The sequence below is a fragment of the Oncorhynchus clarkii genome, chromosome 4 (genome assembly GCF_045791955.1).
Source record: "Oncorhynchus clarkii lewisi isolate Uvic-CL-2024 chromosome 4, UVic_Ocla_1.0, whole genome shotgun sequence".
NCBI lineage: Eukaryota > Metazoa > Chordata > Actinopteri > Salmoniformes > Salmonidae > Oncorhynchus > Oncorhynchus clarkii.
Window position 1 is genome coordinate 34399647 of NC_092150.1, and position 19200 is coordinate 34418846.

Here is a 19200-nt window from a genome sequence, read left to right on the forward strand (position 1 = left end):
AATTATAAAGTAGAACAGAAAACCTGCAGGCTCGTAGGGTAAGAGTTCAATTACCCCTGATCTATCTGCTATGGAAACAACTACTTCCTTTTTGCAAGCAACATTGCTGAAATGAATTAAATGAACCTCATAATATGTTACCTGTAATGCTCATCTCCTGTAGACTAATTGTTGACATCTTCTTTTCATACTGTACCTAAATTACAAGGCTTGAATTTCACTAGACAATTTCATATGTCAGCACTTCAAAGGAATGTACAAAATCTGGTATATGGTTTGCCTCATATACATTGTCTACTGGTATCATTTTAAATTGAGAACATATAGCTCAACATGTAAACAATGTGTGAGTTTAGCTGTTCTCTGAGTGCTACAGGCCTATGGCTGCATTGGCGATGCATGCCATATGATAAACTGCTAAATGGGATTCAGATATACTGAGACAGATTGACGATCAAATAAAACAGATTGGAGCTCTTATAACTAGACAAAAAGGAAATGTTCATTTGTGAATACAACACAGAAACAGACACATTAGAGACAGAACCCCTTCCTCTCTTTATTACAGGATTGTGATATGTTATTAACCAACATTGACACCAGTTCATTTTGAATAATAGTAAAAATATATATATATTTACAAGTTTAAAGGTGCAATATGCAGAAATCGCTCTGCCATTTTCTGGATGCTAATATTCTAATTTCAGTTTGTGACAAAACAAACAATATATAGGGAAGAGAATTGTACCATCTGAATTGTACCACCACTGTGAAATATCCTTTCAATAACCAAAAATATTGTATTTTCAGCTGTTTAAAGCTGGTGTACAAAACTGAAAGTAAAAGACTCAAATACAAAACCTATGAAAGGGAAGCATAGAAACTGTGCACATAGAATACATCTACCTCTTCTATAACTCACACTTCTATGTGAAGTTGGTCGGGTCGCCCAAAAAGTTACATATTGCAGCTTAAACACTTCTCTTCAAAGAATCAACTCTTCATCACTACAAAATAAATACAAATAAATTAACTCACATTTAAAGATTAGACATCTAGGTATCAACAACAATAAATAATTGAGTAGTAACAAGTAGGCTATTATTACTAAAGAATAATTTCAGGTGAGAGAAAAAAAATCAATACCAACGGTGGCAAACCTTGCTCCACTGGTCCCTGATCTACTGAGTGAGCAGACTTCTGTTTCAGCCCAGCAATAGCACACTTGATTATCACCTCATTAGGGTTGATAAGTTGAATCCGGTGTGTTATTGCTGGGCTGATGCAGACCTCCAGCAGGGTTGACCTGCTCCAGTTGTAATAGGTTGATACATTGTGAGTAATATAACGTACACAATGTGTATAACGTGCTAATATAGGTGCTACACATCTGCGAACACAGGTTTTCATTGATGTACATATCTGAGGACAGAAAACATCACAAAGAAACAGGCTTCGTTATACTCAAATTAGACAGCACTGAATATTATGTTGCTATTATCTCTCTGTCTTTCCCTCTAGGGACTGGAACATGAGAATCTTTTCATAATGTCCTCCCAGAAAGTTACCTAGCCTATCCAGTAGCCTACACTCTCCCTTTACTGACAGCTGGAGTTGGAATTCCATCGTCTTCCTAATCAAATAAAATGTTATTGGTCACGTACATATATTTTGCCGGTGTTATCGTGGGTGTAGCAAAATGCTTATGGCCTCCTGGGACAGCTCCTTTTCTGCCATTCCGAATAAAACCCAACTTTGAGAAATGATCAGCAGAACGAGCTTACCTTAATTACGAGATGGCTAAAGGTTGCAGACCATGTTTTTCTCTATTGGGAGGACAAAGGTTGTAGACCATTGCTGAATCTTTTAACCATACCACGTGGTTAAACTCTTAGACTATCGATACCGACAGAATAAGAACAAGTCTTTGATATTAATTACTAGTCTGCAGCTAGGAATTCGGTATCATTGAACGCGAAGAACAACAACCGCCGAAACATCCATTCTATACAATCCCCTCTAACCACAACCGTGAGAGAGAGGGAGAGAGACGGACAATTCTACAAAATAAATGAACTTTTCACCAGCGATCAAGACGACACACTGAGCATAAATATACATATTGATTGCAATTGTTCCCGAATGAGTGAGTGTTCATGTGCAAAGGATTAGCATTTCAATTGTTAAAATTATAACTTTGTAGTGACTTCTTAGTCGACCCCCACTTCCCCCTTTGTCTAACAAGCCGCCTTGCCGGTTTAGCCCACTAGGGCACATTCTCCTATCATTACATTTACCTTGTTTGTTTGTTTATGCATTTCTGTGAATTACTTAGTTAGTAATAAATAAATGATTTAAGACAATTGATGTATGGATGACTCATAGTGAAGACTGTGTACGTGCAGATAACCAACCATTTACGACGTTTGGAATGAGACTAACGTGAGGTAAAGTAAATAATTAATTTATTCGAAGACTAATTGATCAGAGAAAATACCTGAACATTTTAGGAAATTATAACTTTGTAATCTGAATATTTGTCTTTGGTGCCCTGACTTCCTAGTTAATTAGTTATGTGATTAATCAGTTGATCGCGTAGTAACTAATTACAGAGAATCTTTGATAAAAACTATCAGTCTTCAGTTAATGATAGGAAAGACACGACAATATGAAGTGGGTAAAACAGTATGTAAACATTATTATAGTGACCAGTGCTCAATGACTACATTATTCACATAGGGCTGCAGTCTCTAACGTGGAGGGTTAAGTACCGGTTGGTAGCCGGCTAGTAAAAATGACCAAAGTTCAGGGCAGGCTACTGGGCGCAGGCCAGCTAGTGGTCTCTAGCTGACTCAGGCCACAGCCTGCCGATGTTCTGGAGGGCAGGCAGTGTGCCCCCAGTGATGCGTTGGGCTGACCGCACCACCCTCTGGAGAGCCCTGCTGTTGCGGATGGTGCAGTTGCCGTACCAGGCGTTGATACAGTCCGACAGGATGCATTCAGTGGTGCATCTGTAGAAGGGGCCAAGCCAAATTTCTTCAGCCTCCTGAGATTAAAGAGTGAGGTTGAACAGGGATGGACCATTTCCGGTTGTCAGTGATGTACACGGCGAGGAACTTGAAGCTTTTAACTCTCTCTATTGCGGCCCCGTCGATGTGGATGGGAGCGTGCTCCCTCTGCTGCCTCCTGAATTCCACGATCAGCTCCTTCATTTTGTTGACGTTGAGAGAGAGATTATTTTCCTGGTACCACTCCACTAGGGCCCTCACCTCCTCTCTGTAGGCGGTGTCGTCGTTGTTGGTAATCAGGACTACCATTGATGTGTCGTCTGCAAACTTGATGATTGAGTTGGAAGCGTGCATGGCCACGCAGTCATGGATGAACAGGGAGTACAGGACAGGGCTGATCACGCACCTTTGTGGGGTCCCCGTGTTGAGGATCAACGTAGTGGAGATGTTGTTGCCTACCTTCCCCACCTGGGGTCGGCCCGTCAGGAAGTCCAGGACCCAGTTGCACAGGGCTGGGATTCAGACCCAGGGTCCTGAGCTTCGTGATCAGCTTGGAGGGCACTATGGTGTTGAAGGCTGAGCTGTAGTCAATTAACACCAATCTTACATATATATTTCTCTTTTCCAGATGTGATAGGGCAGTGCCATGGCGATTGCATCATCTGTGGATCTGTTGGTGTGGTATGCAAATTGTTGTGGGTCTAGTGTGTCCGGTAAGGTGGAGGTGATATGATCTTTAACTACCCTCTCAAAGCACTTCATGATGACAGATGTGAGTACTACTGAGCGATAATCATTTACTTCAGTTACCTTCAGTTTCTTGGGTACAGGAACAATGGTGGACATCTTGAAGCAATTGGGGACAACAGACTGATAGGGAGAGCTTCAATATGTCTTTAAACACTCTGCATATGCTCTGAGGACACGGCTATGGATGCCGTCTGGGCTGGCAGCCTTGCGAGGGTTAACACACTTAAATGTCTTACTCATGTCAGCCACGTAGAACGAGAGCTCACATTCCTCATGACCGGTGTTGGCCCATGCCGGGGACACTTTGTTGTCCTTGAAGCGGGTGAAGAAGATTTTTAGCTTGTCCGGGAGCAAGGAGTCGGTGTCAGCGACGTGGCTGGTTTTCCATTTATAATCCATGATTGTCTGGACTCCCTGCCATATACATCTCGTGTCTGAGCCATTGAATTGTGACTGTTCTATTGCCTTACGGAGGGCATAGCTGGACTGTTTGTACTCGTCCATGTTCCCAGTCACCTTGCCGTGGTTATTTGCAGTGGTTTACACTTTTAGTTTTGTCTGAACGCTGCCAATAATGTATTTTATTTGGATAAGTTTTATTCGTCACAGTGGGAACAACATCCTCTATGCACTTCCTCTATGAATACTGGCTGCCTGTGAGTTTTATAATACATTTCAAGATTCTTCTATTGTTTTTTAAAACAATCCATGATTGTGCACCCCAGTACTTGTCAGACTTGCTTTTAAGTTATGTAACCAGTAGGTCCCTCAGGTCCTCTGTCACTGGCCTTTTAACTATCCCAAAGCCTAGGACCAAGAGGCATGGAGAGGCAGCCTTTAGTTATTATGCTTCTGGAATAGCCTGCTAGAGAACCTGAGGGAGACCGAAACGCTGGACATATGTGGACTGTGGACACTTCTTTTTAGCTTTTCTTTTCCTTAGGGTGCTTTTTAGTTGTTCGGTTTGTGTCATTGTGTTACGCCTGCTCCCGCTCCTCCTCTCTGGTGCCAGGCTTCCTATCATTACACGCACCTGTCACCATCATTACGCACATCAGCACACATTGGACACACCTGGACACACCTGGACACCTGGCCCCTCTATATCTGTCTGTTCCTCAGTTCCCCTGTGTCAGCATTATTGTTATTTTGTTTCCCCCTGCCCAGACTCTGTCCGTATTCTATTCCTGTCCGTGTTTCATTAAATGTTCTCTCCCTGTACTTGCTTCTCGTCTCTAGCGTCTGTCCTTACAGAATGCTGACACCAATATTTGAAGCATCAGGGAGGTTTTTGTTTTCTGTTTTGTTGGTGATGTCGGGCCCGGGTGCTGTAGGAACCAGGGGTGCCTCAGCTGGCTCGTCGGGCTTCCACACATTAGCTGGTTCGAGAGGTTTCATTGCCTCGGTTGGCAAAAAAACATAAAGCTTGATTTGATTTGATCTGATAAACTCAGTCACTGAGTCAGTGTATACGTCAATGTTATTCTCAAAGGCAACTCAGAACATATCAACATACAATCTTGAAGCATAGATTCTGATTAGTCAGACCAACGTTGACCAATCCTTACCATGGATACTTCATGTTTAAGTTTCTGCCTATAGGAAGGGAGGAGCAGAATGGACGCGTCATCTGATTTGCCGAAGGAAGGGCGCTGGGGAGGGCTTTTTAGCCGTCCCGGAAAAGGGGAGTAACACTTGTCAATAATTCCATGGCTGTTTTCTACAAATGCTTTTGGAGACTGTCTTTTTAATTTACAATGATTACATCAAGGTAGCTAGTGAAAAGAAAGTTAGCTAGCTGATTACATTTAATTAACTTAGCTAAACAGTGTGTAAAGTTAGCTAGCTAGCAGCTCAGTTGAGTTAGCCTACAAAGTAGCCTACTACTATTACTGTTTTAAAAAATTTCAAAATGTATTTACTTACTTAAATAGGTTCTCCCACTGCCTCTGTTTTTTTGTGTCCTTACCCTAGCAACCTGGTCCCTAACTCAGAGGTGTGAAGTGGTCTCTGCCACTGCACAATGGGGTCAAGCTGAGGCAGGGGATGGTAGCCTACCTCAGCAGTAAACCGACAAAGGTTAACTGCCTTGCTCAAGGGCAGAACAACACATTTTTGCCATGTTGGCTCGGGGAATCGATCCAGCAACCTTTCGGGTACCTAACCAATGCTCCTACCCGCCAGTCTACCTACCGCCCATTTATAGAAGACTCTAAAGATCATTATCTTATCCTAGGTTCCAGTGATTCATTCCTGAAGTGTGTAATTTATACCTGCAGCCTTTATGTACAAAACCCTCTAACCTGTATCATTAAATCCTCAGACATTAACCATTCAAACCTTCTCCCTATCTCTGATACTGAAGAGACAAACTTTGTAGCCTTTTACTGCTGGGGTGCAGAGAGACAACAGGTCAGAAGAACTTTGCACCACCTCAACAAAACTCACCACTGGATCCTTCCTACGAGGACAAGCCTCCACCCTGGACTGTGCAACCATGTGATAGTGTGTCACTGACCATGTAAGTGGACTTTAGGGTTCATGTGCATATTCTGCCTCTGTATATAATAGTCCCTTGGGACTGTGTAACTACTGTGTAATTACTGTGTGCTTATTAATTTGAGGGTTAAATGTTACTATCTCAGGCCTGTGTACTAGCCACACTAGTCCTGCTTATCTGGCTGGCCCTTATGGCATAGTTCAGGGGTACATACTTTTTTCATGTTCAGGCTATGAGGTAAAATCTTTCCCCATTACACTCCATGAGCCAAGATGGCTGCCAGCCTATTGTGTCTCACACTCACCCAAGATGGCCGGCCTATAACATCATCACGTCCTGGCCTCTCCCAAGATGCCTGCCCCCATGGCCTTGTTATTGTCTACACGTTAACATCCTTGCATGCTAATGCTATCTATTAGCCTTGCGTGCTAACTGTATAGCTTTTACGTTGTTTGCCATGTCCAAGAGCCTGTGGTCTATCAGCCTAGCATGCTATCCTGCCTCTGTATATACTGTCCCATACTACTAGCCTGTTATTGCCTAACCTAGTGTGCTACTGTACATGTATACTGTCATATTGTGTGCTACATTAACTGGGTCCTACTAGCCTCTCTGTGTAGCCAATATTGCTAACGTACTAGTACTGCTCATGCTACTGCTATTCCTTTGTACATCCTGTAGCCTGTTCTGTTCATTGTGTGCTATTAGCCAATATATTGCTTGCCACTTTACAATGATGCAGTTATTAGCACTGCTATTACTACAGTAGCATTACAATTACATTGTTATTACTGCCTTTGTAGCTATAACAGTTGTACATTGTCTGATTCTTTCTCTCTTGTCTTTTCCTAGACAACCACTATCCCTTTCACTACTACCATCAGTCCAATTCCTATCTCTGTGTGTGTGTGTGCCTGTCTGTCTTGAATGTGGAATAAAGTGTGTTCTGTACATCTGTCTCCTACTTGTCATTATCTGCCTTCTACCAGAGGACAGTTGTACCAACATGTTAAAGCAGCACCTCTATTGGAGTCCACCGCCAGTTAGTGCTACTCTTTTTCACTTTAGAATCCCTCAGTGCAGAAGGGTTCCAAAAAGGGTTCCATAAGGCATCTTTGGTGGTCCCCATAGGAGAACCCTTTTGTGGAAAGGGTCCTACCTGAAACCAAAAATGGTTCTTTAAATGGTTCTCCTACGGGGACAGCAGAAGTACACTTTTAAGTTCTAGATAGTACCTTTATTTCTAAGTGTGTTGACAAGGTTAGGTTCTGAAAGAGTTAGGTTGTGAAAGGGTAAAGTTGTGAAAGGGTCACCTTATGAAAGAGTTAGGTTGATCTGAAAGAGACAAAAATACAAGGTTGCGGGGGATCCCTTTGATGATGAGTCATACAGGTCACTGACTGTGTTGCTGTGGTATCGGCTGTTCTCTGAACCCTTAGTTACTGGAACATACCAGTAACATCCACCCATCCATCTGCCCACTCAAAGTCCACAGCTATGAACCTTACAGCCAGCCGGTGATTATGTGTTAGCATTCCCTGCTAAGCGTGTGTCCCTGTCTCCCCTGCCCACCAACATCCTGTCTGTTTAGCTTTGATAGTTTACTTCTCCCCAGTGGAAGTTTACACAAACCTTTCTGTCATTATTTAATACCCAAGAGTCTCGTGGTTACTCTCTTATATTCATCATTTTACTTCCCAATTCCCACCACCACATGAGAGGCGAGATGTGGAGTAGGATATGAAGTAGGATGTGTAAAGAAAGTCAAGTGTATAGGAGCCTGTGGGTGCTGAGTTCAAAAGAGGAGACACTACCACAAGCACCACAGTGAGTGTGTCCCAAATGGCACCCTATTCCCTTAATAGTGCACAACTTTAGACCATAGCCCTAAAAAAAAAGTAGTGCACTATGTGGAATAGGGACACAGACCGACACTAAGGACACAGACAGACACAAGTCCCTGTGTCTACAGGGGCCATCTGATCTGCTGGTTAAGTACACAGCACTCTGCCTGGTCATAAATCACTCTTTACTGAGGGATGTCAGAGCCCAGAGTGGCTGCTCTGGTCCCTCCATGGCTGACATGCAATCACCTTCAGCACACAAACACACACATAACTCCGCAACTACTAATCCGGACTCTAATAAGAAATCCCGCTACGCCTTTGGACAATCCATCAAACAGGCAAAGCATCAATTCAGGACTAAGATCGAATCCTTCTACACCGGCTCTGATGCTCGTCGGATATAGCAGGGCTTGCAAACTATCACAGACATCAAAGGGAAACCCATCTGAGAGCTGCCCAGTGATGGGAGGCTACCAGATGAGTTAAATGCCTTCTATGCTCGCTTCGAGGCAAACAACACTGAAGCATGTGTGAGAGCCCCAGCTGTTCAGGACAATTGTATGATCATGCTCCCCGTAACCGTTGTGAGTGAGACCTTTAAACAGGTTAACATTCACAAGGCCACAGGGCCAGATGGATTACCAGGATACGTACTCGGAGTATGCGCTGACCAGCTTTTTTTTGTATATATAGTGTATGTGAACATCCCTTTGAATTAGTGGATTCGGCTATTTCAGCCACACTTGTTGCTGACAAGTCTATAAAACCAAGCACATGGCCATGCAACCACCATAGACAAACATTTGCAGTAGAATGGCATTACTGAATAGCTCAGTTAATTTTTCAAAATGGCACCGTTATAGGATGCCATCTTTCCAACAAGTCAGTTCGTCAAATGTCTGCCTTGCTAGAGCTGCCCCAGTCAACTGTAAGTGCTGTTCTTGTGAAGTCGAAATGTATAGGAGCAACAACGGCTCAGCTGTGAAGTGGTAGTCCATATAAGCTCACAGAACAGGACCGCAGAGTGCTGAAGCATGTAGTGCTTAAAACTTGTCTGTCCTCGGTTGCAACACTTACTACCAAGTTCCAAACTTCTTCTGGAAGCAAAGTCAGCACAATAACTGTTCATCGGGAGCTGAATAAAATGGGTTTCCATGGCCGAGCAGCCGCACACAAGCCTAAGATCACCATGTGCAATGCCAAGCGTCAGCTTGAGTGGTTATAAAGCTAGCTGCCAATTGGACTCTGGAGTTGTGGAAACGCGTTCTCTGGAGTGATGAATCATGCTCTACCATCTGGCAGTCGGACGGACGAATCTGGGTTTGGTGGAGGGAAATCTTAACGCTACAGCATACAATTCTAGACGATTCTGTGCTTCCAACTTTGTGGCAACCGTTTGGGGAAGGCCCACATTCTAGACGATTCTGTGCTTCCAACTTTGTGGCAACCGTTTGGGGAAGGCCCTTTCCTGTTTCAGCAGGACAATGCCCTTGTGCACAAAGCGAGGTCCATACAGAAATGGTTTGTCGAGATCGTAGTGGAAGAACTTGACATTCTAGACGATTCTGTGCTTCCAACTTTGTGGCAACCGTTTGGGGAAGGCCCACATTCTAGACGATTCTGTGCTTCCAACTTTGTGGCAACCGTTTGGGGAAGGCCCTTTCCTGTTTCAGCAGGACAATGCCCTTGTGCACAAAGCGAGGTCCATACAGAAATGGTTTGTCGAGATCGTAGTGGAAGAACTTGACTGGCTTGCACAAAGCCCTGACATCAACCCCATCGAACACCTTTGGAATTCATTGGAATGCCAACTGCGAGCTAGGCCTAATCGCCCCAACATCAGTGCGCGACCTCACTAATGCGCTTGTGGCTGAATGGAAGTGAGTCCCTGCAGCAATGTTCCAACATCTAGTGGAAAGTCTTCCCAAAAGAGTGGAGGCTGTTATAACTTCAAAGGGGAGGGACCAGTTCCATATTAACGCCCATGACTTTGGAATGAGATGTTCTACGGGCAGTTGTCCACATACTTTTGGTCATGTAGTTTACCTACATTTTTTAAGCAAATCACCATAGTCCCTGTGCCTTTAGAATGCCAAGGTAACCTGTCTAAATGACTACTGCCCCATAGCATTCACTCCTGTAGCCATGAAATGCTTTATAAGGCTAGTCATGGATCACATCAACATCATCATCCCAGAAACCCTGGACCCACTGAAATTCGTATACCGCCCCAACAGATCAACAGATGACGCAATCTCTATTGCACTCCACATTGCCCTTTCCCTCCTGGACAAAATCAACACATACGTGAGAATGCTGTTCATTGATTACAGCTCAGCATTCAACAACATAGTGCCCTCCAAGCTCATCGCTAAGCTAAGGAACCTGGGACTGAACATCTCATTCTGCAACTGTATCCTGGACTTCCTGACGGGCCGCCCCTAGTTGGTGAGGGGGGCCCTTCAGGGGTGCGTGCTGATTCCCCTCGTGTAGTCCCCCTGTACACCCAAACTGCGTGGCCGTGCATGACTCCAACACCGCCATTAAGTTTGCCGACAACACGACGGTGATAGGCCTGATCACTGAGGCTAATGAAACAGCCTACAGCAAGGAGGTCAGAAACCTGGCAGACCACTCCCTCAATATGGGCAAGACAAATACGTTTTTCGTGGACTACAAGAAATTGAGGGCTGAACACGCCCCCATTCACATCAAAGGGGCTGTAGTGGAGTGTCCACATCACTAAGGACCTATCATCATCCAAACACAACCAACACAGTCATGATGAGGGCACGAAAATGCCAGGACCTCTATACCAGGCAGTTACAGAGCAAGGCCCTAAAAATTGTCAAAGACTCCAGCCACCCAAGTCATAGACTGTTCTCTCTGCTACCGCATGGCAAGCGATACCGGAGCACCAAGTCTGGGACCAAAAGGTACATGAACAGCTTGTAACCCCAAGCCATAAGACTGATGAACTGTTAATCAAATGGTTACCTGGACTATTTACATTGATCCCCTTTATTATTTAATTCTTTATCTTAATTGTTTTGCACTGACATCCCTGCACTGGCTCTATGCACACTCACTAGACTCTACCCACACATTCCCACTACACTAACACTCACACACACACACACACACACACACACGCACACACACACACACACACACACACACACACACGCATGCACGCACGCACACACACACACACACACACACACACACACACACACACACACACACTACATACTCTCACACACACACTTGCATATTGATGCCACTTATAGACCCACTTTCACAATCTTCACGTACGCTGCTGCTAGTCTGTTTATTATATATCCTGATTGCCTAGTCACTTTTACCCCTACCTACATGTACATTACTGTTCAAATGTTTGGGGTCACTTTGAAATGCCCTTGTTTTTGAAAGAAAGTAAAAAAAAATGTCCATTAAAATAATATCAAATTGATCAGAACTACAGTGTAGACATTGTTAATGCTGTAAATGACTATTGTAGCTGGAAACGGACAATTTTTTAAATGGAATATCTACATAGGCGGACAGAGGCCCATTATCAGCAACCATCACTCCTGTGTTCCAATGGCATACTGTGTTAGCTAATCCAAGTTTATAATTTTAAAAGGCTAATTGATCATTACAAAACCCTTTTTCAATTATGTTAGCACAGCTGAAAGCTGTTGTACTGATTAAAGAAGCAATAAAACTGGCCATCTTTAGACTAGTTAAGTGTCTGAAGCATCAGTATTTGTAGGTTTGATTACAGGCTCGAAATGGCCAAAAACAAATAACTTTCTGAAACTGATCAGTCTATTCTTGTTCCGAGAAATGAAGGCTATTCCAATGCGTGAAATTGCCAAGAAACGGAAGATCTCGTACAACGCTGTGTACTACTCCCTTCACAGAACAGTGCAAACTGACTCTAACCAGAATAGAAAGAGGAGTGGGAGGCCCCGGTGCACAACTGAGCAAGAGGACAAGTACATTAGAGTGTCTATTTTGAGAAACAGGCTCCTCACAAGTCCTCAACTGGCAGCTTCATTAAATAGTCCCCGCAAAACACCAGTCTCAACATCAACAGTGAAGAGGCGACTCCGGGATGCTGGGCTTCTAGGCAGAGTTCCTCTGTCCAGTGTCTGTGTTCTTTTGCCCATCTTAATATTACATTTTCATTGGCCAGTCTGAGATATGGCTTTTTCTTTTCAACTCAGCGTTGTACCAGATCTTCAGTTTCTTGGAAATTTCTCACTATTACCTCAATTAACTACCTAGTACCCCTGCCCATTGACTCGATGCTGGTACTCCTTGTATATTACCTCGTTATTGTTTTAATTGTGTTACTATTTCTTTTTTTATGTAGCAAATATTTGTATTTTTGTATTCTGCATTTCCATGTAAAGTTTACACCAGTTAAATGTGGTGCATGTAACCAATACAATTTGATTTGTTTTGAACCAGATGTCAGTGTGCACTCTCCTTGTGTCAACTTGTGTTTTAGTTTGCAGTGGCACAAACCCATCTCAGCACCACTCCCACCCCCCTGCCATGTATAATGAGAGCTGTGGTAGTACATTATTCTCTCTGTGGGTGACCCAGGGCCCGTGTGAAGCTGTCATTCCAAGATGAACGCTGGGCCTCACACTCAAAGACCTTTGGGTCTGTGCCAGTAGAACCGCTCGGTCCAACAGGCTATCCTGCCTCTGAATGGAGCAAACACACACAGCTATGTACTGAACAGCTAAGACTGTTCAAACACTTATCATATGCTCTTTCTAATGATACCTAAAGGATTCACTGCATTATTAGAAAAAAAGGTAATATCTTGAACCGAAAGGGATTCTTAGGCTTTTTAGTTCCCAGTAGATCCCTTTTGTTTCCAGGTAGAACCCTTTTGGGTTCCATGTAAAACCCTTTCTACAGAGAGTTCTACACGGAACCCAAAAGGGTGATGTTTTAGACCAGACACGATAGCTATTGCCTTTCAACTGTTTGATAACAGCTATTGGTTTCAGTAGAGGCAAGTATGGGATAGGTTGTGCCTGTAAAGGATGTGGTTGTGGTTAGTAAAAGGTTTTGAACATGCCTGCAATGACATTAGTTTTCCCATCATCATTTACCGTCATGTACCGGCATCTCCATCAGATCTTTCACTATGGACGTTGCTGTTTTGAGCAGTGAATGGTTTTCGCATTTAGCTCGTGGAGCCATAATAATAAATCAGTTCTCTTTCTCTCTCTTATCTTTTGCATCCAACAGCCCACGGTAAAAAAATGGTTTAGCCATTGGTGAACCACAGTGTACAGTCAGTCATGTGGTGTTGTCTCTCTCTCATCCGCTGTATTTAAGGGACAGCTCCGTAAGTGTAGAAAGCTCCTTTTAAAAAGACACAATAGTGTCCCTGTCAACCTCAATGGTCTGTTTACTTTCGGTCTTCTATTGTACCTCTCGCCTTTGCCTCCACTGAGAAAATCTCTGTGATCAAAAGTTGAAAGTAAAGTAATAGTATGTGGACGCAACAGCTTTGTCATCCTCCCTGCCTCCATTTTCAAAGAATGTTACTTTTTACCTCCATCCCCTGTAAAGTACCTAATTGTTTCCTCTGCATCTCCTGTCCTCTACCCCCCTGTCCTTTCTGTCTCTCCATCCTCCCTCTCTCCCCACCTATCCTCTCCTCCCTCCCTGTCTCCTGTTCACAGTCCTGGACTCATAACATTTCTAAAGAGAAGGAGTTCCTGATTAAGCTGGTGAAGGCCGGGGTTATACAGGACTTGACCCATGGGATCTGTGGCTCGGGGTGCTGATGACAACATCCAGCCAATCCCAGATCGCAGAGAGATATGGAGGAGAAACACAGGGGCAGTATTGTGACGTCCTGCTCTGTTCCCCTCAAACTAACCTTCACCGCTGGCTGAGGCATACTGTTGTCAGGACAGAAGGCTGGTGAAGGGTTCTGAAGCGTTCCTATATCTCTGACGGAAGATAACTGTGGTAGATGGCATCTTCACTGGACTTCATTGGAGAGATACACAACACTCTAGAATACTCTAGAACAAATGGAACTTGAACTCTGTTGAACGCAGAGTTATTCTGTTCTATTTTATGATTTGCTGTGTGACAATAGTTTGAAGTTTTATTAGTCATATGTATGGGATAAACATGGTATACACCGTCCAACTAAATGCTTACTTGCAAGTTCTTTCTCGACAATGCAACAACAATAAGAAATAATAAATGATAAGAATATGAACATAAAGTAAATGGCTCAGTTGAATAGAATATTTTTGTGTATAACTATAATACAGGAAGGCACAATTTATAGTCCAGTATTTATCTGTGGGTTTTGGGCAAGAGGGGATTTGGGGGCAAGTGTTTAAATTGTGCAGTATTTAGCAATCACAATATGTCTGGAAGCAGCATCTGTTATGTGTGTGTGCGTGTGTGTGTCTGCATGTGTGTGTGTGCATGTGTGTGTGTGTGCCTGTGTGTGTGTGTGCGCGCGCTAAGGTGTGCCAAGGTAACGAGAATCAGAGAAGGTGGTCAGTCAAGTTCAAGTGTTCAGTAGTCTGATGGCTGGTAGATACAAATTGTCACTGAGCCTGTTGGTATCAGACCTCATGCTCCGATACCGTCTGCCTGACGGTAAGGGAGTAAACAACTTGTGTGCGAGGTCCTTGATGATGCTTGGAGCTTTCCTCAGGCACCGTTTCGAGTAGATGTCCTAGATGGGTCGGAGCACGGTCCCAGTGATGTGGTGGGCCGTCTTCACCACTCGCTGGAGGGCCTTGTGGGCGTGAATGGAGCGATTCCTGTACCAGGCCGTAATGCAACCAGTCAGGGCACTCTCGATGGTGCATCGGTAGTATTTGGAGAGGACCCGGGGTGACATGCCAAATTTCTTCAGTCGCCTTAGGAATTACAGACGCTGACAAGAGGGGTGGTGTTGTTGGTCCATGACAAGTGATGTGGACACCGAGGAACTTAAAACTGCTGACTCAATACAGTATTATGAAAAAATGGACCGAGAATATCTTTGGAGGAGGAAGAAGTGCATACCTCTGCTCATACAGTATACTTGAATATATTCCGTCACTACATACGCATCGCAGAAACTGCTGTTACTGTTCGTAAACTGTTATTTATTTTCATATCTCGTAATGGCTGCGGTGCCCTCTTTATCTGGGCTTCGTCATTATAGGATGGTTGACGCCGGGGTAGCAAATAATGTGCATACGTATTCTGTTCTACTGTATCAGGAAGCAGAGATGCTCAACTTCCTTCCTTCCCACCTTTTACGATGTATTACAATTATTTACCTTTAGAGATTACTTTGTTCTACTCTGTCTTTTTTTTTTCAACGCAAAGAAGATGAGTGAACAATCAAGCCCCTCACTGGATAAACATATATTATTTGTAAGAGCCTATATTTTATTTTACTGTTCTCTGTGAGAAACACTGGGCTTTGTGTGATCTTAAGTCCATCAGTGTGGTTCCCAAACACTGAACTGTCCTGGATCACGTTTCAAACTGTTGCTCTGGTCTTAATGCTGTTATCTTGACACCCAATTACAGGGCTCTCCAACTCTGTTCCTGGGGAGCTACCATCCTGTAAGTTTTTGCTCTAACACTAATCTAGTACACCTGATTATAATAATTAGCTGGCTGATAAACTGAATCAGGTTAGTTGGAGAAACAAACAAACAGGAGGGTGGCTCTCCAGGAACAGAGTTGGAGAGCCCTGCCCTATTGCCTATGTACTGTACTACTTTTGGCCAGGAGCCTATACATCATTAAACAGACAATCTTATCCAGTCCGACTTACAGGAGCAATTAGGGTTAAGTGCCTTCAGCGACCTGAATCAGCGACCTGAATGCTCTTAACTGCTAGGCTACCTGCAGCCCTTTAGGGAATAGGGTGTCATTTGGGATGCATACTTTATGTCAGGCCTCTGCATGGCCCACAAACATACTCAGTGTTACTACTGACTACTGTCAGTTGTTGTATAAACATTATAATTTTCTTTGTTTTTGCCCAAATTAATTTACATTTTTTAAGTAATAATATGTGGTGTCTTATCTGCCATTCTCTGATCAACTACATATTGTCTTATTTTCTACCTTTTTGGTAGAGTAAAATACATTACAGTATAATGGATTACAGTAACTTACTGGAAGAAAGTGGCCAATAATTTACTGTAATTAATTTTACAATACAGCTACTGTAATCTATTTTACGGTAATGCATTTTACGCTACCAAAAATGTTACTGTAATCTAATTTACAGTATATTACTGGAATTACCCATGCAGCGACATATTACGCAGTGTTCTTTGCAAGTTCTCATTTTGATATTTACATTTTGGTCATTTAGCGTGTGCTCTTGTCCTTAGCAAGTTACAGTCAAATCAAATCAGATGTTATTTGTCACGTGTCGAATTTATCGTGAAATGCTTACTTACAAGCCCTTAAACAACAATGCAGTTCAAGAAATTGAGTTTTAAAAATATTTACTAAATCAACTCAAGTAAAAAATGTAATAAAAAGTGACACAATAAAATAACAATAACGAGGTTATATACAGAGGGTACCAGAATGTGCGGAGGTACAGGTTAGTCGAGGTCATTTGTACATGTAGGGGTAAAGTGACTATGCATAGATAATAAACAGCGAGTAGCAGCAGTGTAAAAACAGTCCGTGTGGCCAATTGATTAATTGTTCAGCAGTCTTATGGCTTGGGGGTAGAAGCTTTTAAGGAGCCTTTTGGACCTAGACTTGGCGCTCCGGTACCGCTTGCCATGTAGTAGCAGAAAGAACAGTCTATGACTTGGGTGACTGGAGTCTTTGACAATTTTTCTCTGACACCGCCTAGTATATAGGTCTTGGAGGTCAGGAAGCTTGGCCCCAGTGATGTACTCTACCCTCTGTATTTTTGTATTTGACCTTTATTTAACTAGGCAAGTCAGTTAAGAACAAATTCTTATTTTCAGTGACGGCCTAGGAACAGTGGGTTAACTGCCTTGTTCAGGGGCAGAACGACAGCTCGGGGATTCAATATTGAAACCTTTCAGTTACTAGTCCGACGCTCTAACCACTAGGCTACGCCGCCCTTTATGGTCGGAGCAGTTGCCATACCAGGCGAGGATGCAACCGGTCAGGATGCTCTCAATGGTGCAGCTGTAGAACTTTTTGAGGATCTGGGGACCAATGCCAAATCTTTTCAGTCTCCTGAGGGGGAAAAGGTGTTGGCCAGGGGCGGACTGAAACAATAATTCAGGCCGGGAATTTGACTCCATCCCAAGCCACCCTGTTCACGCAAACCACCAGACCGCTCATTTTGTAGGCTAACCCTATTTTTTTATGTAACGGGTACCAAACTAGTTATAAATGTGGCCACTGTGTTCATCTGGGAAGAAAGTTATCCACATTACAAAATACAAACATTTGGGACTGACCAACAAGTAGCCTATCTGAACACTGAGTTTTCAAGGTAAGCAATGGCTATGGGTGCACCCTCAAAAACTCACTAGGAATACACCAATCATAGCACATACAAATGTACAAGGCTAGACACACAAAACAATTAGCCTACACTTTTTAAAAAGAGAATGAGATATACAGAGTTAGCTCAAATGTTCAAATGATTATATTCAAGCATCAAGCATATCAAAAGTAGCAAAAACCTTCACACACACACATTCACTAAACTTGAACATAAGCTACAACAATGTAAGTAAGTATAATACAAAAGTCGGGAAAAGCACTCTTCTACAAAAAAATGTAGACTACAATGTTCACTCACTGGTGTTTATTTTTGTGTTGTTTGCTTTATGGACACATCTATACACTGAGTCAATGAAATTGAACATTAGCTACATAACATAACTGCAAGTATAATACGAAAGTCCAAAAACATGCCTCAATACAAAAGCTTTAACTCACAGCACATCTCCTTTCACCCTTGTCAGCCTGTTAAGGAAGTGTCATATCACAGCTACTTCAGAGTAACCAGTGAGAAATTACCACTAGTAAACCAGTAGGCGGCACAGTAACTCACTGCTCTCTGCCACCTTGTCAATGATGTCATCTTTGTCAAGTCCCATAAGAGTCTCCTTCTCTGTTGCCATCAAAAGGTTCTCTTGAGTGAGGGAGGTTCTTAGGCGGTTCTTCACAAATTTCAGGGTGGAGAATGTCGTCTCACAAGCCACCTGAGTGATGGATAGGTCGAGGAGGAACTTGTAGCCCAAACCAATGATGTGATATGCGTCCGTGAGCAGATTGTACTGAGACAGGAGAAGATAGCAGCATATCAGGCAACAACTTCTGCTCACCAACTCCACACTTTGATTAGGATCCTCAAAGCCTTCTCCTTATTCATCACTGGCGGAGGTGGCTCTGGTGTTGTCCTCCTCCAATGCTGACTGTTTCAGTCTTTCCCACTGTTGTGCAAGGTTGATCAGTTCAGCCTACAATGACTCAACAGTGGCATGTTCATCAAATTCCAATAAGCATTTGCTGAGCTCCTTCATGGCTGTCTTTGGAAGGCCCTTTTCTCTGACCTGAGAAAATGCTTCAGATTCATGCAGCCCTGCATTTGCTGCATTAACGGAGGTGAATACTTTCAACAACAGTGTCCAATACCACATTGTAGATCTTGTTTTTGTAATCCATGTCTGCATTAGTAATGGGCTCATCTTCTGCCAACTCACCTGGCTTTCTCTTCTTTTTTTGTTCTCTTCTCTGGGAGAGCAGTCTGCGCTTCAGCATCACAGTCCTGCTACTCCTCCAGGATGCCATTGGCCCACTCAACAAAGTCGTCTGCTGCCCTCTTCACACCCTCAAAGTCTTGTCACACTTTCTCAGGTTATCCTCCATTCCCGTAACCAAGTGCTGTGCTGTTACAATATCCAAGCCACTTGTTTGCAAGTATTTAGAGAGAGGGGACGTCTGCTCAAAAATCCTGAGAAAAACCTCAGCTGTAAGTATGGTTTCATACTTCGGGAGAGCATCCTTGTACCCTTGGGCCTTGCAGGTTTTATTGTTACATTATATTCCATTATTTCCATAGTGATGACCACAT

The 19200-nt window shown here is 43.3% G+C and overlaps 1 protein-coding gene across 14 annotated transcripts in view; it reads left to right on the forward strand.

Moving 5' to 3' along the window:
- LOC139406747 (CMP-N-acetylneuraminate-beta-1,4-galactoside alpha-2,3-sialyltransferase-like) overlaps positions 1 to 19200 on the forward strand; it is a 109648-nt gene that overhangs the window by 72497 nt on the left and 17951 nt on the right. For 3 of the 14 annotated variants that reach the window (XR_011634018.1, XR_011634019.1, XR_011634020.1), the window contains exons 11-12: positions 5361 to 5914; positions 6124 to 7209. The exons of 1 other annotated variant lie outside the window; for it this stretch is intronic. Coding sequence is in view for 8 of the 13 variants with exons in the window: in XM_071149736.1 (XP_071005837.1) it covers positions 13823 to 13927 (105 nt within the window). In the remaining 5 variants the exon portion in view is untranslated. Of the gene's footprint in view, positions 1 to 3636; positions 3769 to 5347; positions 7210 to 13822; positions 14380 to 19200 lie in introns of those variants that run through there. 10 more of the 14 variants (XM_071149736.1, XM_071149737.1, XM_071149738.1 and 7 more) reach the window with 6 other exon arrangements.